General features: G+C 28.2%; 1 protein-coding gene across 1 annotated transcript in view; it reads left to right on the top strand.

The window, feature by feature from the left end:
• Nucleotides 1-21336, top strand: part of LOC143236574 (diacylglycerol kinase beta-like) — a 60139-nt gene extending 38803 nt beyond the window's left edge. Inside the window, exons 5-6 of the mRNA XM_076474872.1 lie at nt 18384-18473; nt 21277-21336. Coding sequence (XP_076330987.1) covers nt 18384-18473; nt 21277-21336 — 150 coding nt within the window. The remainder of the gene's footprint in view (nt 1-18383; nt 18474-21276) is intronic.
• The last annotated feature ends 5928 nt before the right edge of the window (nt 21337-27264 follow it).

Here is a 27264-nt window from a genome sequence, read left to right as displayed (position 1 = left end):
TAATATTGGTATATCTTATATACATGACACTGTAATATTGTCACTAACATTAATATTGGTATATCTTATATACATGACACTGTAATATTGTCACTAACATTAATATTGGTATATCTTATATACATGACACTGTAATATTGTCACTAACATTAATATTGGTATATCTTATATACATGACACTGTAATATTGTCACTAACATTAATATTGGTATATCTTATATACATGACACTGTAATATTGTCACTAACATTAATATTGGTATATCTTATATACATGACACTGTAATATTGTCACTAACATTAATATTGGTATATCTTATATACATGACACTGTAATATTGTCACTAACTGTATTAATATTGGTATATCTTATATACATGACACTGTAATATTGTCACTAAGATTAATATTGGTATATCTTATATACATGACACTGTAATATTGTCACTAAGATTAATATTGGTATATCTTATATACATGACACTGTAATATTGTCACTAAGATTAATATTGGTATATCTTATATACATGACACTGTAATATTGTCACTAACATTAATATTGGTATATCTTATATACATGACACTGTAATATTGTCACTAACATTAATATTGGTATATCTTATATACATGACACTGTAATATTGTCACTAACATTAATATTGGTATATCTTATATACATGACACTGTAATATTGTCACTAACATTAATATTGGTATATCTTATATACATGACACTGTAATATTGTCACTAAGATTAATATTGGTATATCTTATATACATAAGATTAATATTGACACTGTAATATTGTCACTAACATTAATATTGGTATATCTTATATACATGACACTGTAATATTGTCACTAAGATTAATATTGGTATATCTTATATACATGACACTGTAATATTGTCACTAACATTAATATTGGTATATCTTATATACATGACACTGTAATATTGTCACTAAGATTAATATTGGTATATCTTATATACATGACACTGTAATATTGTCACTAACATTAATATTGGTATATCTTATATACATGACACTGTAATATTGTCACTAACATTAATATTGGTATATCTTATATACATGACACTGTAATATTGTCACTAACATTAATATTGGTATATCTAACATTATATACATGACACTGTAATATTGTCACTAACATTAATATTGGTATATCTTATATACATGACACTGTAATATTGTCACTAACATTAATATTGGTATATCTTATATATATACATGACACTGTAATATTGTCACTAAGATTAATATTGGTATATCTTATATACATGACACTGTAATATTGTCACTAACATTAATATTGGTATATCTTATATACATGACACTGTAATATTGTCACTAACATTAATATTGGTATATCTTATATACATGACACTGTAATATTGTCACTAACATTAATATTGGTATATCTTATATACATGACACTGTAATATTGTCACTAACATTAATATTGGTATATCTTATATACATGACACTGTAATATTGTCACTAACATTAATATTGGTATATCTTATATACATGACACTGTAATATTGTCACTAACATTAATATTGGTATATCTTATATACATGACACTGTAATATTGTCACTAACATTAATATTGGTATATATACTTATATACATGACACTGTAATATTGTCACTAACATTAATATTGGTATATCTTATATACATGACACTGTAATATTGTCACTAACATTAATATTGGTATATCTTATATACATGACACTGTAATGTTGTCACTAACATTAATATTGGTGTATCTTATATACAAGACACTGTAAATTGTCACTAACATTAATATTGGTATATCTTATATACATGACACTGTAATGTTGTCACTAAGATTAATATTGGTATATCTTATATACATGACACTGTAATATTGTCACTAAGATTAATATTGGTATATCTTATATACATGACACTGTAATATTGTCACTAACATTAATATTGGTATATCTTATATACATGACACTGTAATATTGTCACTAACATTAATATTGGTATATCTTATATACATGACACTGTAATATTGTCACTAACATTAATATTGGTATATCTTATATACATGACACTGTAATATTGTCACTAACATTAATATTGGTATATCTTATATACATGACACTGTAATATTGTCACTAAGATTAATATTGGTATATCTTATATACATGACACTGTAATATTGTCACTAAGATTAATATTGGTATATCTTATATACATGACACTGTAATATTGTCACTAAGATTAATATTGGTATATCTTATATACATGACACTGTAATATTGTCACTAACATTAATATTGGTATATCTTATATACATGACACTGTAATATTGTCACTAAGATTAATATTGGTATATCTTATATACATGACACTGTAATATTGTCACTAACATTAATATTGGTATATCTTATATACATGACACTGTAATATTGTCACTAACATTAATATTGGTATATCATATACATGACACTGTAATATTGTCACTAACATTAATATTGGTATATCTTATATACATGACACTGTAATATAACATGTCACTAATATTGTCATTAATATTGGTATATCTTATATACATGACACTGTAATGACTAAGATTAATATTGGTATATCTTATATACATGACACTGTAATATTGTCACTAACATTAATATTGGTATATCTTATATACATGACACTGTAATATTGTCACTAACATTAATATTGGTATATCTTATATACATGACACTGTAATATTGTCACTAACATTAATATTGGTATATCTTATATACATGACACTGTAATATTGTCACTAAGATTAATATTGGTATATCTTATATACATGACACTGTAATATTGTCACTAACATTAATATTGGTATATCTTATATACATGACACTGTAATATTGTCACTAACATTAATATTGGTATATCTTATATACATGACACTGTAATATTGTCACTAACATTAATATTGGTATATCTTATATACATGACACTGTAATGTTGTCACTAACATTAATATTGGTATATCTTATATACATGACACTGTAATATTGTCACTAACATTAATATTGGTATATCTTATATACATGACACTGTAATATTGTCACTAACATTAATATTGGTATATCTTATATACATGACACTGTAATATTGTCACTAAGATTAATATTGGTATATCTTATATACATGACACTGTAATATTGTCACTAACATTAATATTGGTATATCTTATATACATGACACTGTAATATTGTCACTAAGATTAATATTGGTATATCTTATATACATGACACTGTAATATTGTCACTAAGATTAATATTGGTATATCTTATATACATGACACTGTAATATTGTCACTAACATTAATATTGGTATATCTTATATACATGACACTGTAATATTGTCACTAACATTAATATTGGTATATCTTATATACATGACACTGTAATATTGTCACTAAGATTAATATTGGTATATCTTATATACATGAATATTGTCACTAAGATTAATATTGGTATATCTTATATACATGACACTGTAATATTGTCACTAACATTAATATTGGTATATCTTATATACATGACACTGTAATATTGTCACTAACATTAATATTGGTATATCTTATATACATGACACTGTAATATTGTCACTAACATTAATATTGGTATATCTTATATACATGACACTGTAATATTGTCACTAACATTAATATTGGTATATCTTATATACATGACACTGTAATATTGTCACTAACATTAATATTGGTATATCTTATATACATGACACTGTAATATTGTCACTAACATTAATATTGGTATATCTTATATACATGACACTAAGATTAATATTGGTATATCTTATATACATGACACTGTAATATTGTCACTAACATTAATATTGGTATATCTTATATACATGACACTGTAATATTGTCACTAACATTAATATTGGTATATCTTATATACATGACACTGTAATATTGTCACTAACATTAATATTGGTATATCTTATATACATGACACTGTAATATTGTCACTAACATTAATATTGGTATATCTTATATACATGACACTGTAATATTGTCACTAACATTAATATTGGTATATCTTATATACATGACACTGTAATATTGTCACTAACATTAATATTGGTATATCTTATATACATGACACTGTAATATTGTCACTAACATTAATATTGGTATATCTTATATACTTATATACATTGACACTGTAAATATTGGTATATCTTATATACATGACACTGTAATATTGGTAACATTAATATTGGTATATCTTATATACATGACTGTAATATTGTCACTAACATTAATATTGGTATATCTTATATACATGACACTGTAATATTGTCACTAAGATTAATATTGGTATATCTTATATACATGACACTGTAATATTGTCACTAAGATTAATATTGGTATATCTTATATACATGACACTGTAATATTGTCACTAACATTAATATTGGTATATCTTATATACATGACACTGTAATATTGTCACTAACATTAATATTGGTATATCTTATATACATGACACTGTAATATTGTCACTAACATTAATATTGGTATATCTTATATACATGACACTGTAATATTGTCACTAAGATTAATATTGGTATATCTTATATACATGACACTGTAATATTGTCACTAAGATTAATATTGGTATATCTTATATACATGACACTGTAATATTGTCACTAAGATTAATATTGGTATATCTTATATACATGACACTGTAATATTGTCACTAACATTAATATTGGTATATCTTATATACATGACACTGTAATATTGTCACTAACATTAATATTGGTATATCTTATATACATGACACTGTAATATTGTCACTAACATTAATATTGGTATATCTTATATACATGACACTGTAATATTGTCACTAACATTAATATTGGTATATCTTATATACATGACACTGTAATATTGTCACTAACATTAATATTGGTATATCTTATATACATGACACTGTAATATTGTCACTAAGATTAATATTGGTATATCTTATATACATGACACTGTAATATTGTCACTAAGATTAATATTGGTATATCTTATATACATGACACTGTAATATTGTCACTAACATTAATATTGGTATATCTTATATACACGACACTGTAATATTGTTGTCACTAACATTAATATTGGTATATCTTATATACATGACACTGTAATATTGTCACTAACATTAATATTGGTATATCTTATATACATGACACTGTAATATTGTCACTAACATTAATATTGGTATATCTTATATACATGACACTGTAATGTTGTCACTAACATTAATATTGGTATATCTTATATACATGACACTGTAATATTGTCACTAACATTAATATTGGTATATCTTATATACATGACACTGTAATATTGTCACTAAGATTAATATTGGTATATCTTATATACATGACACTGTAATATTGTCACTAACATTAATATTGGTATATCTTATATACATGACACTGTAATATTGTCACTAACATTAATATTGGTATATCTTAATATACATGACACTGTAATGTTGTCACTAACATTAATATTGGTATATCTTATATACATGACACTGTAATTTGTCACTAAGATTAATATTGGTATATCTTATATACTATATCTTATATACATGACACTGTAATATTGTCACTAACATTAATATTGTAATATATCTTATATACATGACACTGTAATATTGTCACTAAGATTAATATTGGTATATCTTATATACATGACACTGTAATATTGTCACTAACATTAATATTGGTATATCTTATATACATGACACTGTAATATTGTCACTAACATTAATATTGGTATATCTTATATACATGACACTGTAATATTGTCACTAACATTAATATTGGTATATACTTATATACATGACACTGTAATATTGTCACTAACATTAATATTGGTATATCTTATATACACATGACACTGTAATATTGTCACTAACATTAATATTGGTATATCTTATATACATGACACTGTAATATTGTCATAACATTAATATTGGTATATCTTATATATGATGACACTGTAATATTGTCACTAACATTAATATTGGTATATCTTATATACATGACACTGTAATATTGTCACTAACATTAATATTGGTATATCTTATATACATGACACTGTAATATTGTCACTAACATTAATATTGGTATATCTTATATACATGACACTGTAATATTGTCACTAACATTAATATTGGTATATCTTATATACATGACACTGTAATATTGTCACTAACATTAATATTGGTATATCTTATATACATGACACTGTAATATTGTCACTAACATTAATATTGGTATATCTTATATACATGACACTGTAATATTGTCACTAACATTAATATTGGTATATATCTTATATACATGACACTGTAATATTGTCACTAAGATTAATATTGGTATATCTTATATACATGACACTGTAATATTGTCACTAACATTAATATTGGTATATCTTATATACATGACACTGTAATATTGTCACTAAGATTAATATTGGTATATCTTATATACATGACACTGTAATATTGTCACTAACATTAATATTGGTATATCTTATATACATGACACTGTAATATTGTCACTAAGATTAATATTGGTATATCTTATATACATGACACTGTAATATTGTCACTAAGATTAATATTGGTATATCTTATATACATGACACTGTAATATTGTCACTAACATTAATATTGGTATATCTTATATACATGACACTGTAATATTGTCACTAAGATTAATATTGGTATATCTTATATACATGACACTGTAATATTGTCACTAACATTAATATTGGTATATCTTATATACATGACACTGTAATATTGTCACTAACATTAATATTGGTATATCTTATATACATGACACTGTAATATTGTCACTAACATTAATATTGGTATATCTTATATACACTGTAATGACACTGTAATATTGTCACTAACATTAATATTGGTATATCTTATATACATGACACTGTAATATTGTCACTAACATTAATATTGGTATATCTTATATACATGACACTGTAATATTGTCACTAAGATTAATATTGGTATATCTTATATACATGACACTGTAATATTGTCACTAAGATTAATATTGGTATATCTTATATACATGACACTGTAATATTGTCACTAAGATTAATATTGGTATATCTTATATACATGACACTGTAATATTGTCACTAAGATTAATATTGGTATATCTTATATACATGACACTGTAATATTGTCACTAACATTAATATTGGTATATCTTATATACATGACACTGTAATATTGTCACTAACATTAATATTGGTATATCTTATATACATGACACTGTAATATTGTCACTAACATTAATATTGGTATATCTTATATACATGACACTGTAATATTGTCACTAACATTAATATTGGTATATCTTATATACATGACACTGTAATATTGTCACTAACATTAATATTGGTATATCTTATATACATGACACTGTAATATTGTCACTAACATTAATATTGGTATATCTTATATACATGACACTGTAATATTGTCACTAACATTAATATTGGTATATCTTATATACATGACACTGTAATATTGTCACTAACATTAATATTGGTATATCTTATATACATGACACTGTAATATTGTCACTAACATTAATATTGGTATATCTTATATACATGACACTGTAATATTGTCACTAACATTAATATTGGTATATCTTATATACATGACACTGTAATATTGTCACTAACATTAATATTGGTATATCTTATATACATGACACTGTAATATTGTCACTAACATTAATATTGGTATATCTTATATACATGACACTGTAATATTGTCACTAACATTAATATTGGTATATCTTATATACATGACACTGTAATATTGTCACTAACATTAATATTGGTATATCTTATATACATGACACTGTAATATTGTCACTAACATTAATATTGGTATATCTTATATACATGACACTGTAATATTGTCACTAACATTAATATTGGTATATCTTATATACATGACACTGTAATATTGTCACTAAGATTAATATTGGTATATCTTATATACATGACACTGTAATATTGTCACTAAGATTAATATTGGTATATATACTTATATACATGACACTGTTAATATTGTCACTAACATTAATATTGGTATATCTTATATATATGACACTGTAATATTGTCACTAACATTAATATTGGTATATCTTATATACATGACACTGTAATATTGTCACTAAGATTAATATTGGTATATCTTATATACATGACACTGTAATATTGTCACTAACATTAATATTGGTATATCTTATATACATGACACTGTAATATTGTCACTAAGATTAATATTGGTATATCTTATATACATGACACTGTAATATTGTCACTAACATTAATATTGGTATATCTTATATACATGACACTGTAATATTGTCACTAACATTAATATTGGTATATCTTATATACATGACACTGTAATATTGTCACTAAGATTAATATTGGTATATCTTATATACATGACACTGTAATATTGTCACTAACATTAATATTGGTATATCTTATATACATGACACTGTAATATTGTCACTAACATTAATATTGGTATATCTTATATACATGACACTGTAATATTGTCACTAACATTAATATTGGTATATCTTATATACATGACACTGTAATATTGTCACTAAGATTAATATTGGTATATCTTATATACATGACACTGTAATATTGTCACTAAGATTAATATTGGTATATCTTATATACATGACACTGTAATATTGTCACTAACATTAATATTGGTATATCTTATATACATGACACTGTAATATTGTCACTAATACATGATTAATATTGGTCATATCTTAATATACATGACACTGTAATATTGTCACTAACATTAATATTGGTATATCTTATATACATGACACTGTAATATTGTCACTAACATTAATATTGGTATATCTTATATACATGACACTGTAATATTGTCACTAACATTAATATTGGTATATCTTATATACATGACACTGTAATATTGTCACTAACATTAATATTGGTATATCTTATATACATGACACTGTAATATTGTCACTAACATTAATATTGGTGTATCTTATATACATGACACTGTAATATTGTCACTAACATTAATATTGGTATATCTTATATACATGACACTGTAATGTTGTCACTAAGATTAATATTGGTATATCTTATATACATGACACTGTAATATTGTCACTAAGATTAATATTGGTATATCTTATATACATGACACTGTAATATTGTCACTAACATTAATATTGGTATATACATGACACTGTAATATTGTCACTAACATTAATATTGGTATATCTTATATACATGACACTGTAATATTGTCACTAACATTAATATTGGTATATCTTATATACATGACACTGTAATGTTGTCACTAACATTAATATTGGTATATCTTATATACATGACACTGTAATATTGTCACTAACATTAATATTGGTATATCTTATATACATGACACTGTAATATTGTCACTAAGATTAATATTGGTATATCTTATATACATGACACTGTAATATTGTCACTAACATTAATATTGGTATATCTTATATACATGACACTGTAATATTGTCACTAACATTAATATTGGTATATCTTATATACATGACACTGTAATATTGTCACTAACATTAATATTGGTATATCTTATATACATGACACTGTAATGTTGTCACTAACATTAATATTGGTGTATCTTATATACATGACACTGTAATATTGTCACTAACATTAATATTGGTATATCTTATATACATGACACTGTAATATTGTCACTAACATTAATATTGGTATATCTTATATACATGACACTGTAATATTGTCACTAACATTAATATTGGTATATCTTATATACATGACACTGTAATATTGTCACTAACATTAATATTGGTATATCTTATATACATGACACTGTAATATTGTCACTAACATTAATATTGGTATATCTTATATACATGACACTGTAATATTGTCACTAACATTAATATTGGTATATCTTATATCTTATATACATGACACTGTAATATTGTCACTAACATTAATATTGGTATATCTTATATACATGACACTGTAATATTGTCACTAACATTAATATTGGTATATCTTATATACATGACACTGTAATATTGTCACTAACATTAATATTGGTTATATCTTATATACATGACACTGTAATATTGTCACTAAGATTAATATTGGTATATCTTATATACATGACACTGTAATATTGTCACTAAGATTAATATTGGTATATCTTATATACATGACACTGTAATATTGTCACTAACATTAATATTGGTATATCTTATATACATGACACTGTAATATTGTCACTAAGATTAATATTGGTATATCTTATATACATGACACTGTAATATTGTCACTAAGATTAATATTGGTATATCTTATATACATGACACTGTAATATTGTCACTAACATTAATATTGGTATATCTTATATACATGACACTGTAATATTGTCACTAACATTAATATTGGTATATCTTATATACATGACACTGTAATATTGTCACTAACATTAATATTGGTATATCTTATATACATGACACTGTAATATTGTCACTAACATTAATATTGGTATATCTTATACATGACACTGTAATATTGTCACTAAGATTAATATTGGTATATCTTATATACATGACACTGTAATATTGTCACTAACATTAATATTGGTATATCTTATATACATGACACTGTAATATTGTCACTAACATTAATATTGGTATATCTTATATACATGACACTGTAATATTGTCACTAACATTAATATTGGTATATCTTATATACATGACACTGTAATATTGTCACTAACATTAATATTGGTATATCTTATATACATGACACTGTAATATTGTCACTAACATTAATATTGGTATATCTTATATACATGACACTGTAATATTGTCACTAACATTAATATTGGTATATCTTATATACATGACACTGTAATATTGTCACTAACATTAATATTGGTATATCTTATATACATGACACTGTAATGTTGTCACTAACATTAATATTGGTATATCTTATATACATGACACTGTAATATTGTCACTAACATTAATATTGGTATATCTTATATACATGACACTGTAATATTGTCACTAACATTAATATTGGTAATATTGGTATATATTGGTATATCTTATATACATGACACTGTAATATTGTCACTAACATTAATATTGGTATATCTTATATACATGACACTGTAATATTGTCACTAACATTAATATTGGTATATCTTATATACATGACACTGTAATATTGTCACTAACATTAATATTGGTATATCTTATATACATGACACTGTAATGTTGTCACTAACATTAATATTGGTATATCTTATATACATGACTGTAATATTGTCACTAACATTAATATTGGTATATCTTATATACATGACACTGTAATATTGTCACTAACATTAATATTGGTATATCTTATATACATGACACTGTAATGTTGTCACTAACATTAATATTGGTGTATCTTATATACATGACACTGTAATATTGTCACTAAGATTAATATTGGTATATCTTATATACATGACACTGTAATATTGTCACTAACATTAATATTGGTATATCTTATATACATGACACTGTAATATTGTCACTAACATTAATATTGGTATATCTTATATACATGACACTGTAATATTGTCACTAAGATTAATATTGGTATATCTTATATACATGACACTGTAATATTGTCACTAACATTAATATTGGTATATCTTATATACATGACACTGTAATATTGTCACTAACATTAATATTGGTATATCTTATATACATGACACTGTAATATTGTCACTAACATTAATATTGGTATATCTTATATACATGACACTGTAATATTGTCACTAACATTAATATTGGTATATCTTATATACATGACACTGTAATATTGTCACTAACATTAATATTGGTATATCTTATATACATGACACTGTAATATTGTCACTAACATTAATATTGGTATATCTTATATACATGACACTGTAATATTGTCACTAAGATTAATATTGGTATATCTTATATACATGACACTGTAATATTGTCACTAACATTAATATTGGTATATCTTATATACATGACACTGTAATATTGTCACTAAGATTAATATTGGTATATCTTATATACATGACACTGTAATATTGTCACTAAGATTAATATTGGTATATCTTATATACATGACACTGTAATATTGTCACTAACATTAATATTGGTATATCTTATATACATGACACTGTAATATTGTCACTAAGATTAATATTGGTATATCTTATATACATGACACTGTAATATTGTCACTAAGATTAATATTGGTATATCTTATATACATGACACTGTAATATTGTCACTAAGATTAATATTGGTATATCTTATATACATGACACTGTAATATTGTCACTATATTAATATTGTATCTTATATACATGACTAATATTGTCACTAAGATTAATATTGGTATATCTTATATACATGACACTGTAATATTGTCACTAACATTAATATTGGTATATCTTATATACATGACACTGTAATATTGTCACTAACATTAATATTGGTATATCTTATATACATGACACTGTAATATTGTCACTAAGATTAATATTGGTATATCTTATATACATGACACTGTAATATTGTCACTAAGATTAATATTGGTATATCTTATATACACTGACACTGTAATATTGTCACTAACATTAATATTGGTATATCATATACTGACACTGTAATATTGTCACTAACATTAATATTGGTATATCTTATATACATGACACTGTAATATTGTCACTAACATTAATATTGGTATATCTTATATACATGACACTGTAATATTGTCACTAACATTAATATTGGTATATCTTATATACATGACACTGTAATATTGTCACTAACATTAATATTGGTATATCTTATATACATGACACTGTAATATTGTCACTAACATTAATATTGGTATATCTTATATACATGACACTGTAATATTGTCACTAAGATTAATATTGGTATATCTTATATACATGACACTGTAATATTGTCACTAACATTAATATTGGTATATCTTATATACATGACACTGTAATATTGTCACTAACATTAATATTGGTATATCTTATATACATGACACTGTAATATTGTCACTAACATTAATATTGGTATATCTTATATACAAGACACTGTAATATTGTCACTAACATTAATATTGGTATATCTTATATACATGACACTGTAATATTGTCACTAACATTAATATTGGTATATCTTATATACATGACACTGTAATATTGTCACTAAGATTAATATTGGTATATCTTATATACATGACACTGTAATATTGTCACTAACATTAATATTGGTATATATACATGACACTGTAATATTGTCACTAACATTAATATTGGTATATATATACATGACACTGTAATATTGTCACTAACATTAATATTGGTATATCTTATATACATGACACTGTAATATTGTCACTAATCATTAATATTGGTATATCTTATATACATGACACTGTAATATTGTCACTAAGATTAATATTGGTATATCTTATATACATGACACTGTAATATTGTCACTAACATTAATATTGGTATATCTTATATACATGACACTGTAATATTGTCACTATCATTAACATTGGTATATTTTATATACATGACACTGTAATATTGCCACTAAGATTAATATTGGTATATCTTATATACATGACACTGTAATATTGCCACTAAGATTAATATTGGTATATCTTATATACATGACACTGTAAAATTGTCACTAACATTAATATTGGTATATACATGACACTGTAATATTGTCACTAATATTGTATATACATGACACTGTAATTGTCACTAAGATTAATATTGGTATATCTTATATACATGACACTGTAATATTGTCACTAAGATTAATATTGGTATATCTTATATACATGACACTGTAATATTGTCACTAACATTAATATTGGTATATCTTATATACATGACACTGTAATATTGTCACTAAGATTAATATTGGTATATCTTATATACATGACACTGTAATATTGTCACTAACATTAATATTGGTATATCTTATATACATGACACTGTAATATTGTCACTAACATTAATATTGGTTATATCTTATATACATGACACTGTAATATTGTCACTAAGATTAATATTGGTATATCTTATATACATGACACTGCAATATTGTCACTAAGATTAATATTGGTATATCTTATATACATGTCACTGTAATATTGTCACTAACATTAATATTAATATATCTTTTATACATGACACTGTAATATTATCACTAACATTAATATTGGTATATCTTATGTACAAGACACTGTAATATTATCACTAACATTAATATTGGTATATCTTATATACAAGATTCTGTAATATTGTCACTAAGATTAATATTGTTATATCTTATATACATGACACTGTAATATTGTCAGTAACATTAATATTGGTATATCTTATATACATGACACTGTAATGTTGTCACTAAGATTAATATTGGTATATCTTATATACATGACACTGTAATATTGTCACTAACATTAATATTGGTATATACATGACACTGTAATATTGTCACTAACATTAATATTGGTATATACATTACACTGTAATATTGTCACTAACATTAATATTGGTATATCTTATATACATGACACTGTAATATTGTCACTAACATTAATATTGGTATATTTTATATACATGACACTGTAATATTGTCACTAAGATTAATATTGGTATATCTTATATACATGACACTGTAATATTGTCACTAACATTAATATTGGTATATCTTAAAAACATGACACTGTAATATTGTCACTATCATTAACATTGGTATATCTTATATACATGACACTGTAATATTGTCACTAACATTAATTTTGGTATATACATGACACTGTAATATTGTCAATAACATTAATTTTGGTTGTATACATGACACTGTAATATTGTCACTAACATTAATTTTGGTATATACATGACACTGTAATATGTCACTAACATTAATATTGGTATATACATGACACTGTAATATTGTTATTGACATTAATATTGGTATATCTTATATACATGACACTGTAATGTTGTCACTATTTAATATTGGTGTATATCTTATATACATGACACTGTAATTTGTCACTAACATTAATGTTGGTATATCTTATATACAAGACTGTAATATTGTCACTAAGATTAATATTGTTATATCTTATATACATGACACTGTAATATTGTCACTAACATTAATATTGGTATATCTTATAATCTTATATACATGACACTGTAATATTGTCACTAACATTAATATTGGTTATATCTTATATACATGACACTGTAATATTGTCACTAAGATTAATATTGTTATATCTTATATACATGACACTGTTATATTGTCACTAAGATTAATATTGGTATATCTTATATACATGACACTGTAATATTGTCACTAAGATTAATATTGGTATATCTTATATACATGGCACTGTAATATTGTCACTAACATTAATATTGGTATATCTTATAATCTTATATACATGACACTGTAATGTTGTCACTAACATTAATATTGGTGTATCTTATATACATGACACTGTAATATTGTCACTAACATTAATATTGGTATATCTTATATACATGACACTGTAATATTGTCACTAAGATTAATATTGGTATATCTTATATACATGACACTGTAATATTGTCACTAACATTAATATTGGTATATACATGACACTGTAATATTGTCACTAAGATTAATATTGGTATATCTTATATACATGACACTGCAATATTGTCACTAAGATTAATATTGGTATATCTTATATACATGACACTGTAATGTTGTTGGTAACATTAATATTGGTTGTATCTTATATACATGAAACTATAATATTGTCACTAACATTAATATTGGTATATACATGACACTGTAATATTGTCACTAACATTAATATTGGTGTATCTTATATACATAACACTGTAATGTTGTCACTAACATTAATATTGGTATATCTTATATAAATGACACTGTATTATTGTCACTAAGATTAATATTGGTATATCTTATACACATGATACTGCAATATTGTCACTAACATTAATATTGTTATAACCTATATATAAAACACCGTAATAGTGTCACTGACATTAATGTTGTTATATTTTATATATAAAACACTGTAATAGTGTCACTATGATTAATGTTGTTATATCCTATATATAAAACACCGTAATAGTGTCACTGACATTAATGTTGTTATATTTTATATATAAAACACTGTAATAGTATCACTAACATTAATGTTGTTATATCGTATATATAAAACACTGTAATTGTATCACTGATATTAATACTGGTTCACGAGATATTGTAAGATTCCAAAATTGTACTAATACTGCTGTGTCTACTTTTCCACCAATTTTCTTATTGCTGTATTATTAGAGTACACAGTGTTTTCATATCTACATGATATCTCAGTAGTGTACACAGTGTTTTCACGTCCACAAGATATCTCAGTAGTGTACACAGTGTTTTCACGTCCCCAAGATATCTCAGTAGTGTACACAGTGTTTTCACGTCCACAAGATATCTCAGTAGTGTACACAGTGTTTTCACGTCCCCAAGATATCTCAGTAGTGTACACAGTGTTTTCACGTCCACAAGATATCTCAGTAATGTGTACAGTGTTTTCATATCTACAAAATATCTCATTAATGTATAAGTGTTTTCTTTGTTGTATCATCGGTATATTAGTTTTCAGTGTCTTGTGTTTCACTACAGATGTTTTGTGTAATGGTGTGTTATGTCTTCTTCACAGGCTAATAATTATTCAAGTTAAGATGTTTAAGGTTACATGTCGTAATATAAATCGTGATTACAAAATCCTTTAAATGATGCTATTAATTTTCAAAGTTTCGCTTTTCGAGATAAAAGAAAAATCCGAAATGTTGGGATTCATAAAATAATCCGATTTTGTGACCTTGAGGTTGTTTTGTGATTTGGAATAATTTTGAAGGCAACATTTCGAAAAACTTACTTTCATCAGAGCTATAGTTCACTTTTCCTCAATAAGGGTGAATACCCGAAACGTCTCTTTCAAAGAAATAAATTCATTTTTTGCCGACTGTCTGTTAGCAACAAGTTCATTTATTTAGTTGTGAATTTATTTTACTTACCAAAAGATGAATTTTAGTGGATTAAAAAATGACGTAGAGGTATAATCTGTTATTGTATTGGCTATTTCACTTGCATCGTACTAGCTTCAACCAATTCACAACTCACCAGTCTCGCTTGAAGGAATGAAGCAAATAAGTGACCCTAATTTTCTGTTGTAGTGTAACGTAAAGGGTTTCGTTTGTTTTTAATTTCGCAAAAAGCTACATGAGGGCTATCTGTGCTAGCCGTCTGTAGTTTAGCAGTGTAAGACTAGAGGGAAGGCAGCTAGCTAGTCATCACCATCCATCGTTAACTCTTGGGCTATTCTTTTATCAAGGAATAGTGGGATTGACCGTCACATTATAACGCGCGCACGGCTAAAAGGGGCGAGCATGTTTACTGTGACGGGGATTTGAACCCGCGACCCTCAGCTTACGATTCGAACGCCTTAACCCACCTGGCCATGCCCGGCCTGAACGTAAAGGGTGTGTTTAATTTTGATCAAATAGTTTTGTATTCGTAACCTGAATCGTGAATTCGGCGAAACTGGTGTGTTGCAGAGGAAGAAACGAATTCAAAAAACAGATTAAACCTTATGTTTTTCCTTCGTAATATTCACCACGTTTTGTAGAAGAAGAGAAACAGAACGACTGAAGAAATAACTATTTGAATAATTAATTGTGACGTTATGTCACGTGCTAGTTTAGATTACGAGTGGCGACTTATGTCAAAATCATAGAAACTGGGAGTTGTGTTATTATAAATTGTTGTAACTTAATGTATTTTGACGTGAAGTAACGTACGTCTTTCACGTTCGTCTATATTCTATAGCGCACGTCATGTTTACCATAAAAGTCAGTTATTTTTCAAACTTTAATTCTAAGCTAGAATAATAACGAGAGAAAATGAATACAGGTAATGTTTTCTTGTGTAAGTTCTTTGTGTGTTATATATTTTTATAAGTATGACACGAAGTAAACTTTAATACCTTTGTTTTTTGAAGGAAAGACAACGAAGTATGTCTGGTGGACAGAAGAAGACCTTGTCCCGGTCAGATTCCAATATGGCGACGTGTGATAACGTGCAAAATGTTGTAAGTTATGGAACGATACTTATTAAATATTTAATATATGAAACACGAGAAAGTTTTTATTCTATGTTTTACACAATTGAGGACTTCAGGCTATTAATTAGAAAAAAATCACAAAGCTGAAATCCATATTTCGCTTTAACAATCTGTAGTGTGTAATGAATAAACAGGGCGTGGATCAGCCCTGTCATAGGTCTTAGGATTTGGATAGTGGCGACCGAGATTCGAATACCACAAAATAATCCACTCCGTTTAATCTATATATGCGTTATAAGCCTGACAATCAATACCCTAGCGTGATGGATGGTTGTGTTCTCCCTGATTTTTAGCTCAAAATTAAGGACAGCTGTAGTAGCTGGTACTTTTGTCATAAATACAAATATACATAGATACATCTGTATGTATAGGACCGGCATGGCCAGATAGAGCAATCTGAGGGTCGTGGGTTCGAATTCCTGTCACACCAAACGTGCTCGTCCGTTCAGCCTTGGGGGCATCTAAAGTAACGATTAATTCCACTCTTCGTTTGTAAAAGAGTAGCCCAAGACTTGGCAGTGGGTGGTGATGACTAGCTGCCTTCCCGCTAGTCTTACACTGCTAAATTAGGGACGGATAGCAAAAATATGTGTATCAGAATGGCTGGTATGGATATTAACACTCTTACTGATAAGCAGAGAACAACGTTTCGACCCTCCTAGGCCATCTTCGTGTCGAAAGGTTGTTCTTTGTTTATCAGTGAAAGTGTTAATACCCATACCAGCCATTCTGAGACACATGTTTATTTGAAGTGGGCTTCTCCTTATCAAGGATAGTACAGGTAGCTTTCGTGTAGCTTTGGGAGAAATTGAAAAACAAACAAACATATATACACACACACACATATATATATACTTACACACAAACGAGTAAACATAAGAGTAGCAGTAATATCTCAAATAAATAACGTAAAGTGTATCAATACAACTCAGTGTTGTCGTTACAAAGATACTGTTCCTATTTACATTATATGGGGCTTTTGTAACACGAAGGTTTGTTGTAAAGAATTATTAAGCATGCGTATTTGTTAATACATCGTCTGGTGTTAATATTTACTTTCATGTTGGCATAATGCCAGGAGTTTTCCAGGAGGTCAGCGGTCACTCTACGTATTTGGAAAGGGGGTTGTAGATAGTCCATTGTGTAGTTAGTTTGTTTGTTTTTGAAATTTCGCGCAAAGCTACACGAGAACTATTTGCACTAGCCGTCCCTAATTTATCAATGTTAGACAAGAGAGAAGGCAGCTAGCCATCACCACCCGCCACCAACTCTTGGGCTACCGTTTTACCAACGAATAGTGGGATTGACCTTCACGTTATAAGGCCCTCACGGCTAATAGGGTCAGCATGTTTGATATGACGGGATTTGAACCCGTGTCCCTCAGATTACGAGGCGAGCGCCCTAACCTCCTGGTCACGCTGGGCCTTCCATTGTTTATCTTAGCACTGAGGACACAATTTTGTTTTAACAGGCATAAAATACTCGCGCTAAGGGGTCAAAGGCTCCCTTATAATTCTTAAGGATACTAATCAAGCTTTTCAATCATCTCAACATTCTACAACTATGCTAAGGGACCTTCCTCCCTCTAAAGACAACGCTGTTAGACAGGTGTAGTGTATGAGTTAATGTGCCATATTTGGTGTCGATGAATGTGTGAATGTTTGGTGGAGGGGCAGTATGACCTAGTTCCAAATATGGCGCTCCTGAGATCCCAAATTGATGCTAGATTAATGTACAATGACTCTGATAATATAATGTTAGATTCTCATCATTACAATGACTGATATTAGTGTTAGATTCTCATCATTACAACGACTCTGATAATATAGTGTTAGATTCTCATCATTACAACGACTCTGATAACATAGTGTTAGATTCTCATCATTACAATGACTGATAATATAGTGTTAGATTCTCATCATTACAATGACTGATAACGTAGTGTTAGATTCTCATCATTACAATGACTGATAATATAGTGTTAGATTCTCATCATTACAATGACTGATAACGTAGTGTTAGATTCTCATCATTACAATGACTGATAATGTAGTGTTAGATTCTCATCATTACAATGACTGATAACGTAGTGTTAGATTCTCATCATTACAATGACTGATAATATAGTGTTAGATTCTCATCATTACAATGACTGATAACGTAGTGTTAGATTCTCATCATTACAGACCGTGACAGACATCTTTTGTTTTGAGGTGTGATTACTATTAATGTAATAATATCTTGAATTCAACAAGATCATTGCTAATTTTGAAACTTATCCACAATATAAGATTAATGTTAATAACTGTTGCGTCACATTTTAATTAAACCTGTAGACATTGTTGTACATTCGAGGGACAGTTTCATAAATTAAAGCTTTCTAGATAGTGAGTTCGTCCATATATACCACTCATCTACAGACACATGAGCGGAAATGCCCTATAATCTGTTGTCATGGTGTAGAAAAGGGAAGAGTGGGTGCTGGGCAAAGCAAGCAAATTTTACAATGAGAGCACAAGGAGCTGCTTTGGCAACGCAGTCCAGGCGGTCTGTTAATATAATTTACAGTTGTTGCTATGTACGTTAAATATGTAAAGGTTCCGTCTACTCTGAGCTGTTCATAACTGTAAGGTTTTATAACATACAAAAATAAATCCTATTGTTTCGCTACAAGTGTTTATCATGGAAAGGAATCGATTTATCTTTGAAACCAAAATACGATTCTATTCTAGTTTAGCATTAATTGAAAGTTCTTTGAATCTAATTTCAGGGCTCTCCCATATCATTCCAAATCACTCCATTCCCAAATACTCATCCGTTATTAGTTTGATAAATCCAAAAGCGGCGGCAGACAAGGTATCAGGTCAGTAAAACTACTGTTCCTTCTGTTAAATACTCTTGTAGTTTATATAGTAAACAATAACATTACTGTTCCTTCTGTTAAATACTCCTGTAGTTTATATAGTAAACAATAAAATTACTGTTCCTTCTGTTAAATACTCTTGTAGTTTATATAGTAAACAATAACATTACTGTTCCTTCTGTTAAATACTCCTGTAGTTTATATAGTAAACAATAAAATTACTGTTCCTTCTGTTAAATACTCCTGAAGTTTATATGGGAAGCAAAATAAAATTACTGTTCCTTCTGTTAAATACTCCCGTAGTTTATATTCTAAACACAAAAATTACTGTTCCTTCTCTTAAATACTACTGAAGTTTATATGGTAAAGCAATAAAAGTACTGTTCCTTCTGTTAAATACTCCTGTAGTTTATATTCTAAACACAAAAAACTGGTGTTCCTTCTGTTAAATACTCTTGTAGTTTATATGGTAAGCAATAAAATTACTGTTCCTTCTGTTAAATACTCTTGTAGTTTATATTGTAAACAATAAAATTGCTGTTCCTACTGTTAAATACTCCTGTAGGTTTATATTGTAAACATTAAAATTGCTGTTCCTACTGTTAAATACTCCTGTAGTTTATATTGTAAACACTAAAATTGCTGTTCCTTCTGTTAAATACTCGTGTAGTTTATATTGTAAACACTAAAATTACTGTTCCTTCTGTTAAATACTCGTGTAGTTTATATAGTAAACAATAAAATTACTGTTCCTTCTGTTAAATACTCTTGTAGTTTATATTGTAAACAATAAAATTACTGTTCCTACTGTTAAATACTCCTGTAGTTTATATTGTAAACACTAAAATTGCTGTTCCTACTGTTAAATACTCCTGTAGTTTATATTGTAAACACTAAAATTGCTGTTCCTTCCTTCTGTTAAATACTCGTGTAGTTTATATAGTAAACAATAAAATTACTGTTCCTGCTGTTAAATACTCTTGTAGTTTATATTGTAAACACTAAAATTACTCTTCGTTCTGTTAAATACTCTTGTAGTTTATATTCTAAGTACTAAAATTGCTGTTCGTTCTGTTAAATATTCTTGTAGTTTGTATAGTAAAGAGAACTGTTTCTTAATCAAGGTTACTGTGGTAAGAATGTGAGACTGTTATTACACATACTGATGAGAAGAGAATAGGATAATGTTCCTCGTTTAAAAATGAAATTTAGAGAAGTGGTTGGCTGTAACTAATGGCATACTTTTTTTTGTCTTCATCAAATCTCTTATATTAGTATTGAATGGTATATTTTAGTTTGATCGATTTGGTATAAAGTAATAATTGTACTTAATAGTCTCCAAGCTGAACTCACACCAATGATGTACACGAAGTAATTTAATATTCATAAGTCGTGGCACAAATAAAATGGTCACAATAATTTAAGGGCTATAACGTTTTATAGATTTGTTTTATTTTCGTGTATAATACATTTTTTTCTTGCTGTGACACGTGGTTTATTGTAACTAGTCTTTACACTACATCTTCTGGATGTGGCATGTGGTTTATGGTAACTAGTCTTAACACTACATCTCTTTGGATGTGGCATGTGGTTTATGGTAACTAGTCTTTACACTACATCTCTTCTGGATGTGGCATGTGGTTTATGGTAACTAGTCTTTACACTATATCTCTCTTCTGGATGTGGCATGGTTTATGGTAACTAGTCTTAACACTACATCTCTTTGGATGTGGCATGTGGTTTATGGTAACTAGTCTTTTACACTACATCTCTTCTGGATGTGGCATGTAGTTTATGGTAACTAGTCTTTTACACTACATCTCTTCTGGATGTGGCATGTAGTTTATAACTAGTCTTAACACTACATCTCTTTGGATGTGGCATGTGGTTTATGGTAACTAGTCTTACACTACATCTCTTCTGGATGTGGCATGTAGTTTATGGTAACTAGTCTTTACACTACATCTCTTCTGGATGTGGCATGTGGTTTATGGTAACTAGTCTTTACACTACATCTCTTCTGGATGTGGCATGGGATTTATGGTAACTAGTCTTTACACTACATCTCTTCTGGATGTGGCATGTGGTTTATTGTAACTAGTCTTAACACTACATCTCTTCTGGCTGTGAGATATGGTTTACACTAACTAGTATTAACACTACATCTTTTCTGGCTGTGGCATGTGGTTTACATTAACTAGTATTAACACTACATCTCTTCTGGCTGTGGCATGTGGTTTACACTAACTAGTATTAACACTACATCTCTTGTGGCTGTGGCATGTGGTTTACTGTAACTAGTAACTAGGCATAACATCTCTTGTGGTTGTGGCATGTAGTTTGCTATAATCAGTGATAGGACTGTTTAGTTATTGTATTTTGAAATTATATTGGTCTAGAGCATAGAAAAGCGCAGTCGATGAAAAAAATTCAAATCCATTAGAACCTAGTTCGACTTAACTTGCATCAAAACAAAATTTCTTTAGCTGTTTCACGTAATTATTTCTTGTTGCAGGATTTTCAAGAAGTTTCAGTATTTACTAAACCCTAGGCAGGTGTATAATCTCAGTACAGGGGGACCAATGCAGGGGTAAGTGATAAACCTTTCATTTCTCCAGTTAGAAACGTCATGCTCGATATAAGTCCTGAGAAGTATTGATAACATTTTAAAGTTCTATTATGGAGCTAGTTTGTCTTCAAACGCTAGTTAGTTGACGATTAAAACTGAGGTTTTTATGGGTTACACCTACTTGGAGGTGAGGACGTTTTGGTCTTTGTGATGAGATTCCAGACAGATGTAGTCCGTAAGAAAATATTAAATCTAATGATGTCTATCCCACCGAAAATGTTATTGTTTGTGTTTAAATAATGGAAAACTGCTATTAAGTTGCAATGCTGAGATTTTATTAATAGTTTCACATTATTCCTTTCCAGCCATAGGTTTTCTACGAAACACAACATAGATTTATAATTCCAAAACTATGTGTTGATTTTTAGTCGCTAGATATGTAAATCTTTGTTGGAATTGTCCAAACACTCAAAGAGATACCACGAGATAGTTGGACGATAAATTACGAGATGATGTTCTTAAAATAGTACACGGCCCGGCATGGCCAGGTGATTAAGGCATTCAACTCGTGATCTTAAGGTCCAGGGTTCGAATCTCCGTTACAACAAACATGCTTGCCCTTTCAGCCGTGGGGCGTTATAATGTAACGATCAATTCCACTATTCGTTGATATAGCCCAAGAGGTGGCGGTGGGTGATTATGACTAGGTGCCTTCCCTCTAATCTTACACTGCTAAATTAGGATGTCCAGATGTTCTAGATGTCCAGGTATTTAATGTTTTGTTTATTTTTTGTCATATAAACCGTATATATAAAGTTGATCTTACCGTCGTTTCAGTAGATTTAAGTATTTTACGTTAGGACTACAAATACGTTATCCCAGAAGAAAGATAGGAAACAGGTTTTAGTTAGTTAGAAGTGACTTTAAACACATCTTATTATCATATGGTATTTCCATAGGTTACAGTTTTATAAGGATGTTCCGAATTTCCGAGTGCTTTGCTGTGGTGGAGACGGAACTGTCGGCTGAGTCTTGGACACAATTGGTAGGAATAATATTTTAATTAACACTTTATGTATTGGCAATTTGTAGAGGGCGCTGTAAATTATAAGAAATTAAAACAAGACAGTACATGAAATTATGAGCAGTTTCACTCGTTTGAAAATTGAATTGTATCTTGACCTTTGTTTTATAGAACGAAATGTATTTAGCTGGATATATCTTTAAATTGTAATTACATCTTTTGGACTGTTTGACTTTGAATCAATGTTATATTGTTCATTAAAATGTATTTTCTTGTTCAAGAAAGCATAAATGTATATTGTCTATATAATTTTCTAGTTCTTGGATACATTATGTATATATAGATATATTATGTCGTGTAATCCCGTGTCAAAATCATTCAACATCATGTTAACACTCAAATAACAGATGAAATACCGGTGAGTGTCTGTATAACATGTGATGTCCCGTTTTATCCTGTTCAATACCGGTGAGGTCAGTATAATATGAGATATCCGGTATTATTTTGTTTACCACCGGTGAGGTGTGTATAATATGTGATGTCCAGTTTTACCAAGATTCATGAACTCCTAAACAGTTTATAACGGTGTTTGAAACGCATATGGACCTCGTCCATAAGTCCGTGGTCATTAATATTTTGTAGGTACTAATAAATGATAAAGATCTTGGGAACAAAACAATAACATTGTTTATTGTACTGTTATTTTTACTTTTATTTATTTAATAAACTTTATATATTTTAGACAAAATGAATCTGTCTCAGGCGCCCCCTGTCTGTATTTTGCCACTTGGTACGGGAAACGATCTTGCAAGATGTTTACGTTGGGGACCTGGTAAGTAGAAATAAGACGTTCCCTGTTAACACAGCCGTAAGTCTGAAGGCTTATGTGGCTAAAAATAAGGTTTTGATATCCACGGTGGGCAGAGCACAAATAGCCCATTGTATACGTTTGTGCTTAATTAAGGAAAGAAAAAAGAACAGTGAAAGCCAAAATTAAAAGTTCTTTAATGTTGATTTCTTCATATCAAGTTTAATTTAATATTAAACTAAAATTCAACGTAAAGTTAATAATACCTGGTCACTTATCTGGTGTATGTAATTAGAGGAGTGTACGTTCAGTACACTAACTTTTTGTATTAAAAATATATTTGAAAATAAAAAATATAATTTCTACGTGATACATTTTACAATGAAATAATTGTATATTTAGGTGAAAAGTGAAAATTGTTTTTAATTGTTAGTTGTTGTAAGTTTAAATTAATTTTAACAAATTTAACGTAGCTCTTACCAATAGCTGGTGCGACAACGTTCACACCGGAATACCGAGTAATTTCAACAAAATTTAATTATTTAGTACCGCCATCTCGTGTCAGAAACTTTATCTCTGGTTACCTGGTAATTTAAATTAGCGTTGGGATAGTTTGTTTGTTTTTTGAATTTCGCGCAAAGCTACACGAGGGCTATCTGCGCTAGCCGTCCCTAATGTAGCAGTGTAAGACTAGAGGGAAGGCAACTAGTCATCACCACCCGCCCAACTCTTGGTTATTTTACCAACGAATAGGTAAATTAGGGACGGCTAGCGCAGATAGCCCTCGTAGCTTTACACGAAATTCTAAACAAACCAATCCAATTTATGAAAAAAAACAAAACAAAAACTGACAGACTCTTACGCCACCTACAAAAATATTTTCAAATACAAGTCTAACGTATCTCTATGAAACCCTGAACAAAAAAATGTTTCTGGTACGTTTTAGGCTATGAAAATGAAAGTCTGGACAAGATATTGAACAAGATAGAAAAATCAACCACGGTGTTAATGGACAGGTGGAAAATCGATATTACTACGACAGATGACACTGAAGAAAAGGGAGACCCCATACCGTGTAATATCTTCAACAACTATTTCTCGATTGGAGTTGTAAGTGGTTTGAAACTTTGCGCAGTTTCGCTATTAATATAAGTTGTGCTTTTATTTGTCATACCATAAAATAGAAGCTTCGTAGTCCAGGAAGTCTTACAAAAGATTCTGTAAATTATCACTGTGTACAAGGAGTATTGTGTTACCAAATAAGATTACCGTTCTATTAATTTACTTTGTATTTTGGGTAGTGGTGTTGTTATTAACGTTTCAAAGATGGAGCCACTTCCGTAATTCAACACTAAAACAGCCATTAAAGTTCTTATTTGTATAGATATTAATGTGAATAATAGTCAAAATTAATTTCTGTCTTATCAGTTTTAACATTCAAGTTTGTGCAAAGGAAGTTTTATTACATTTAGTACGTTATATTTGATTCTGTTT

Source organism: Tachypleus tridentatus, chromosome 13, assembly GCF_004210375.1.
Source record: "Tachypleus tridentatus isolate NWPU-2018 chromosome 13, ASM421037v1, whole genome shotgun sequence".
Lineage (NCBI taxonomy): Eukaryota > Metazoa > Arthropoda > Merostomata > Xiphosura > Limulidae > Tachypleus > Tachypleus tridentatus.
Note: the sequence above shows the minus strand (reverse complement) of the source record. Positions and strands in the feature narration are given on the sequence as shown.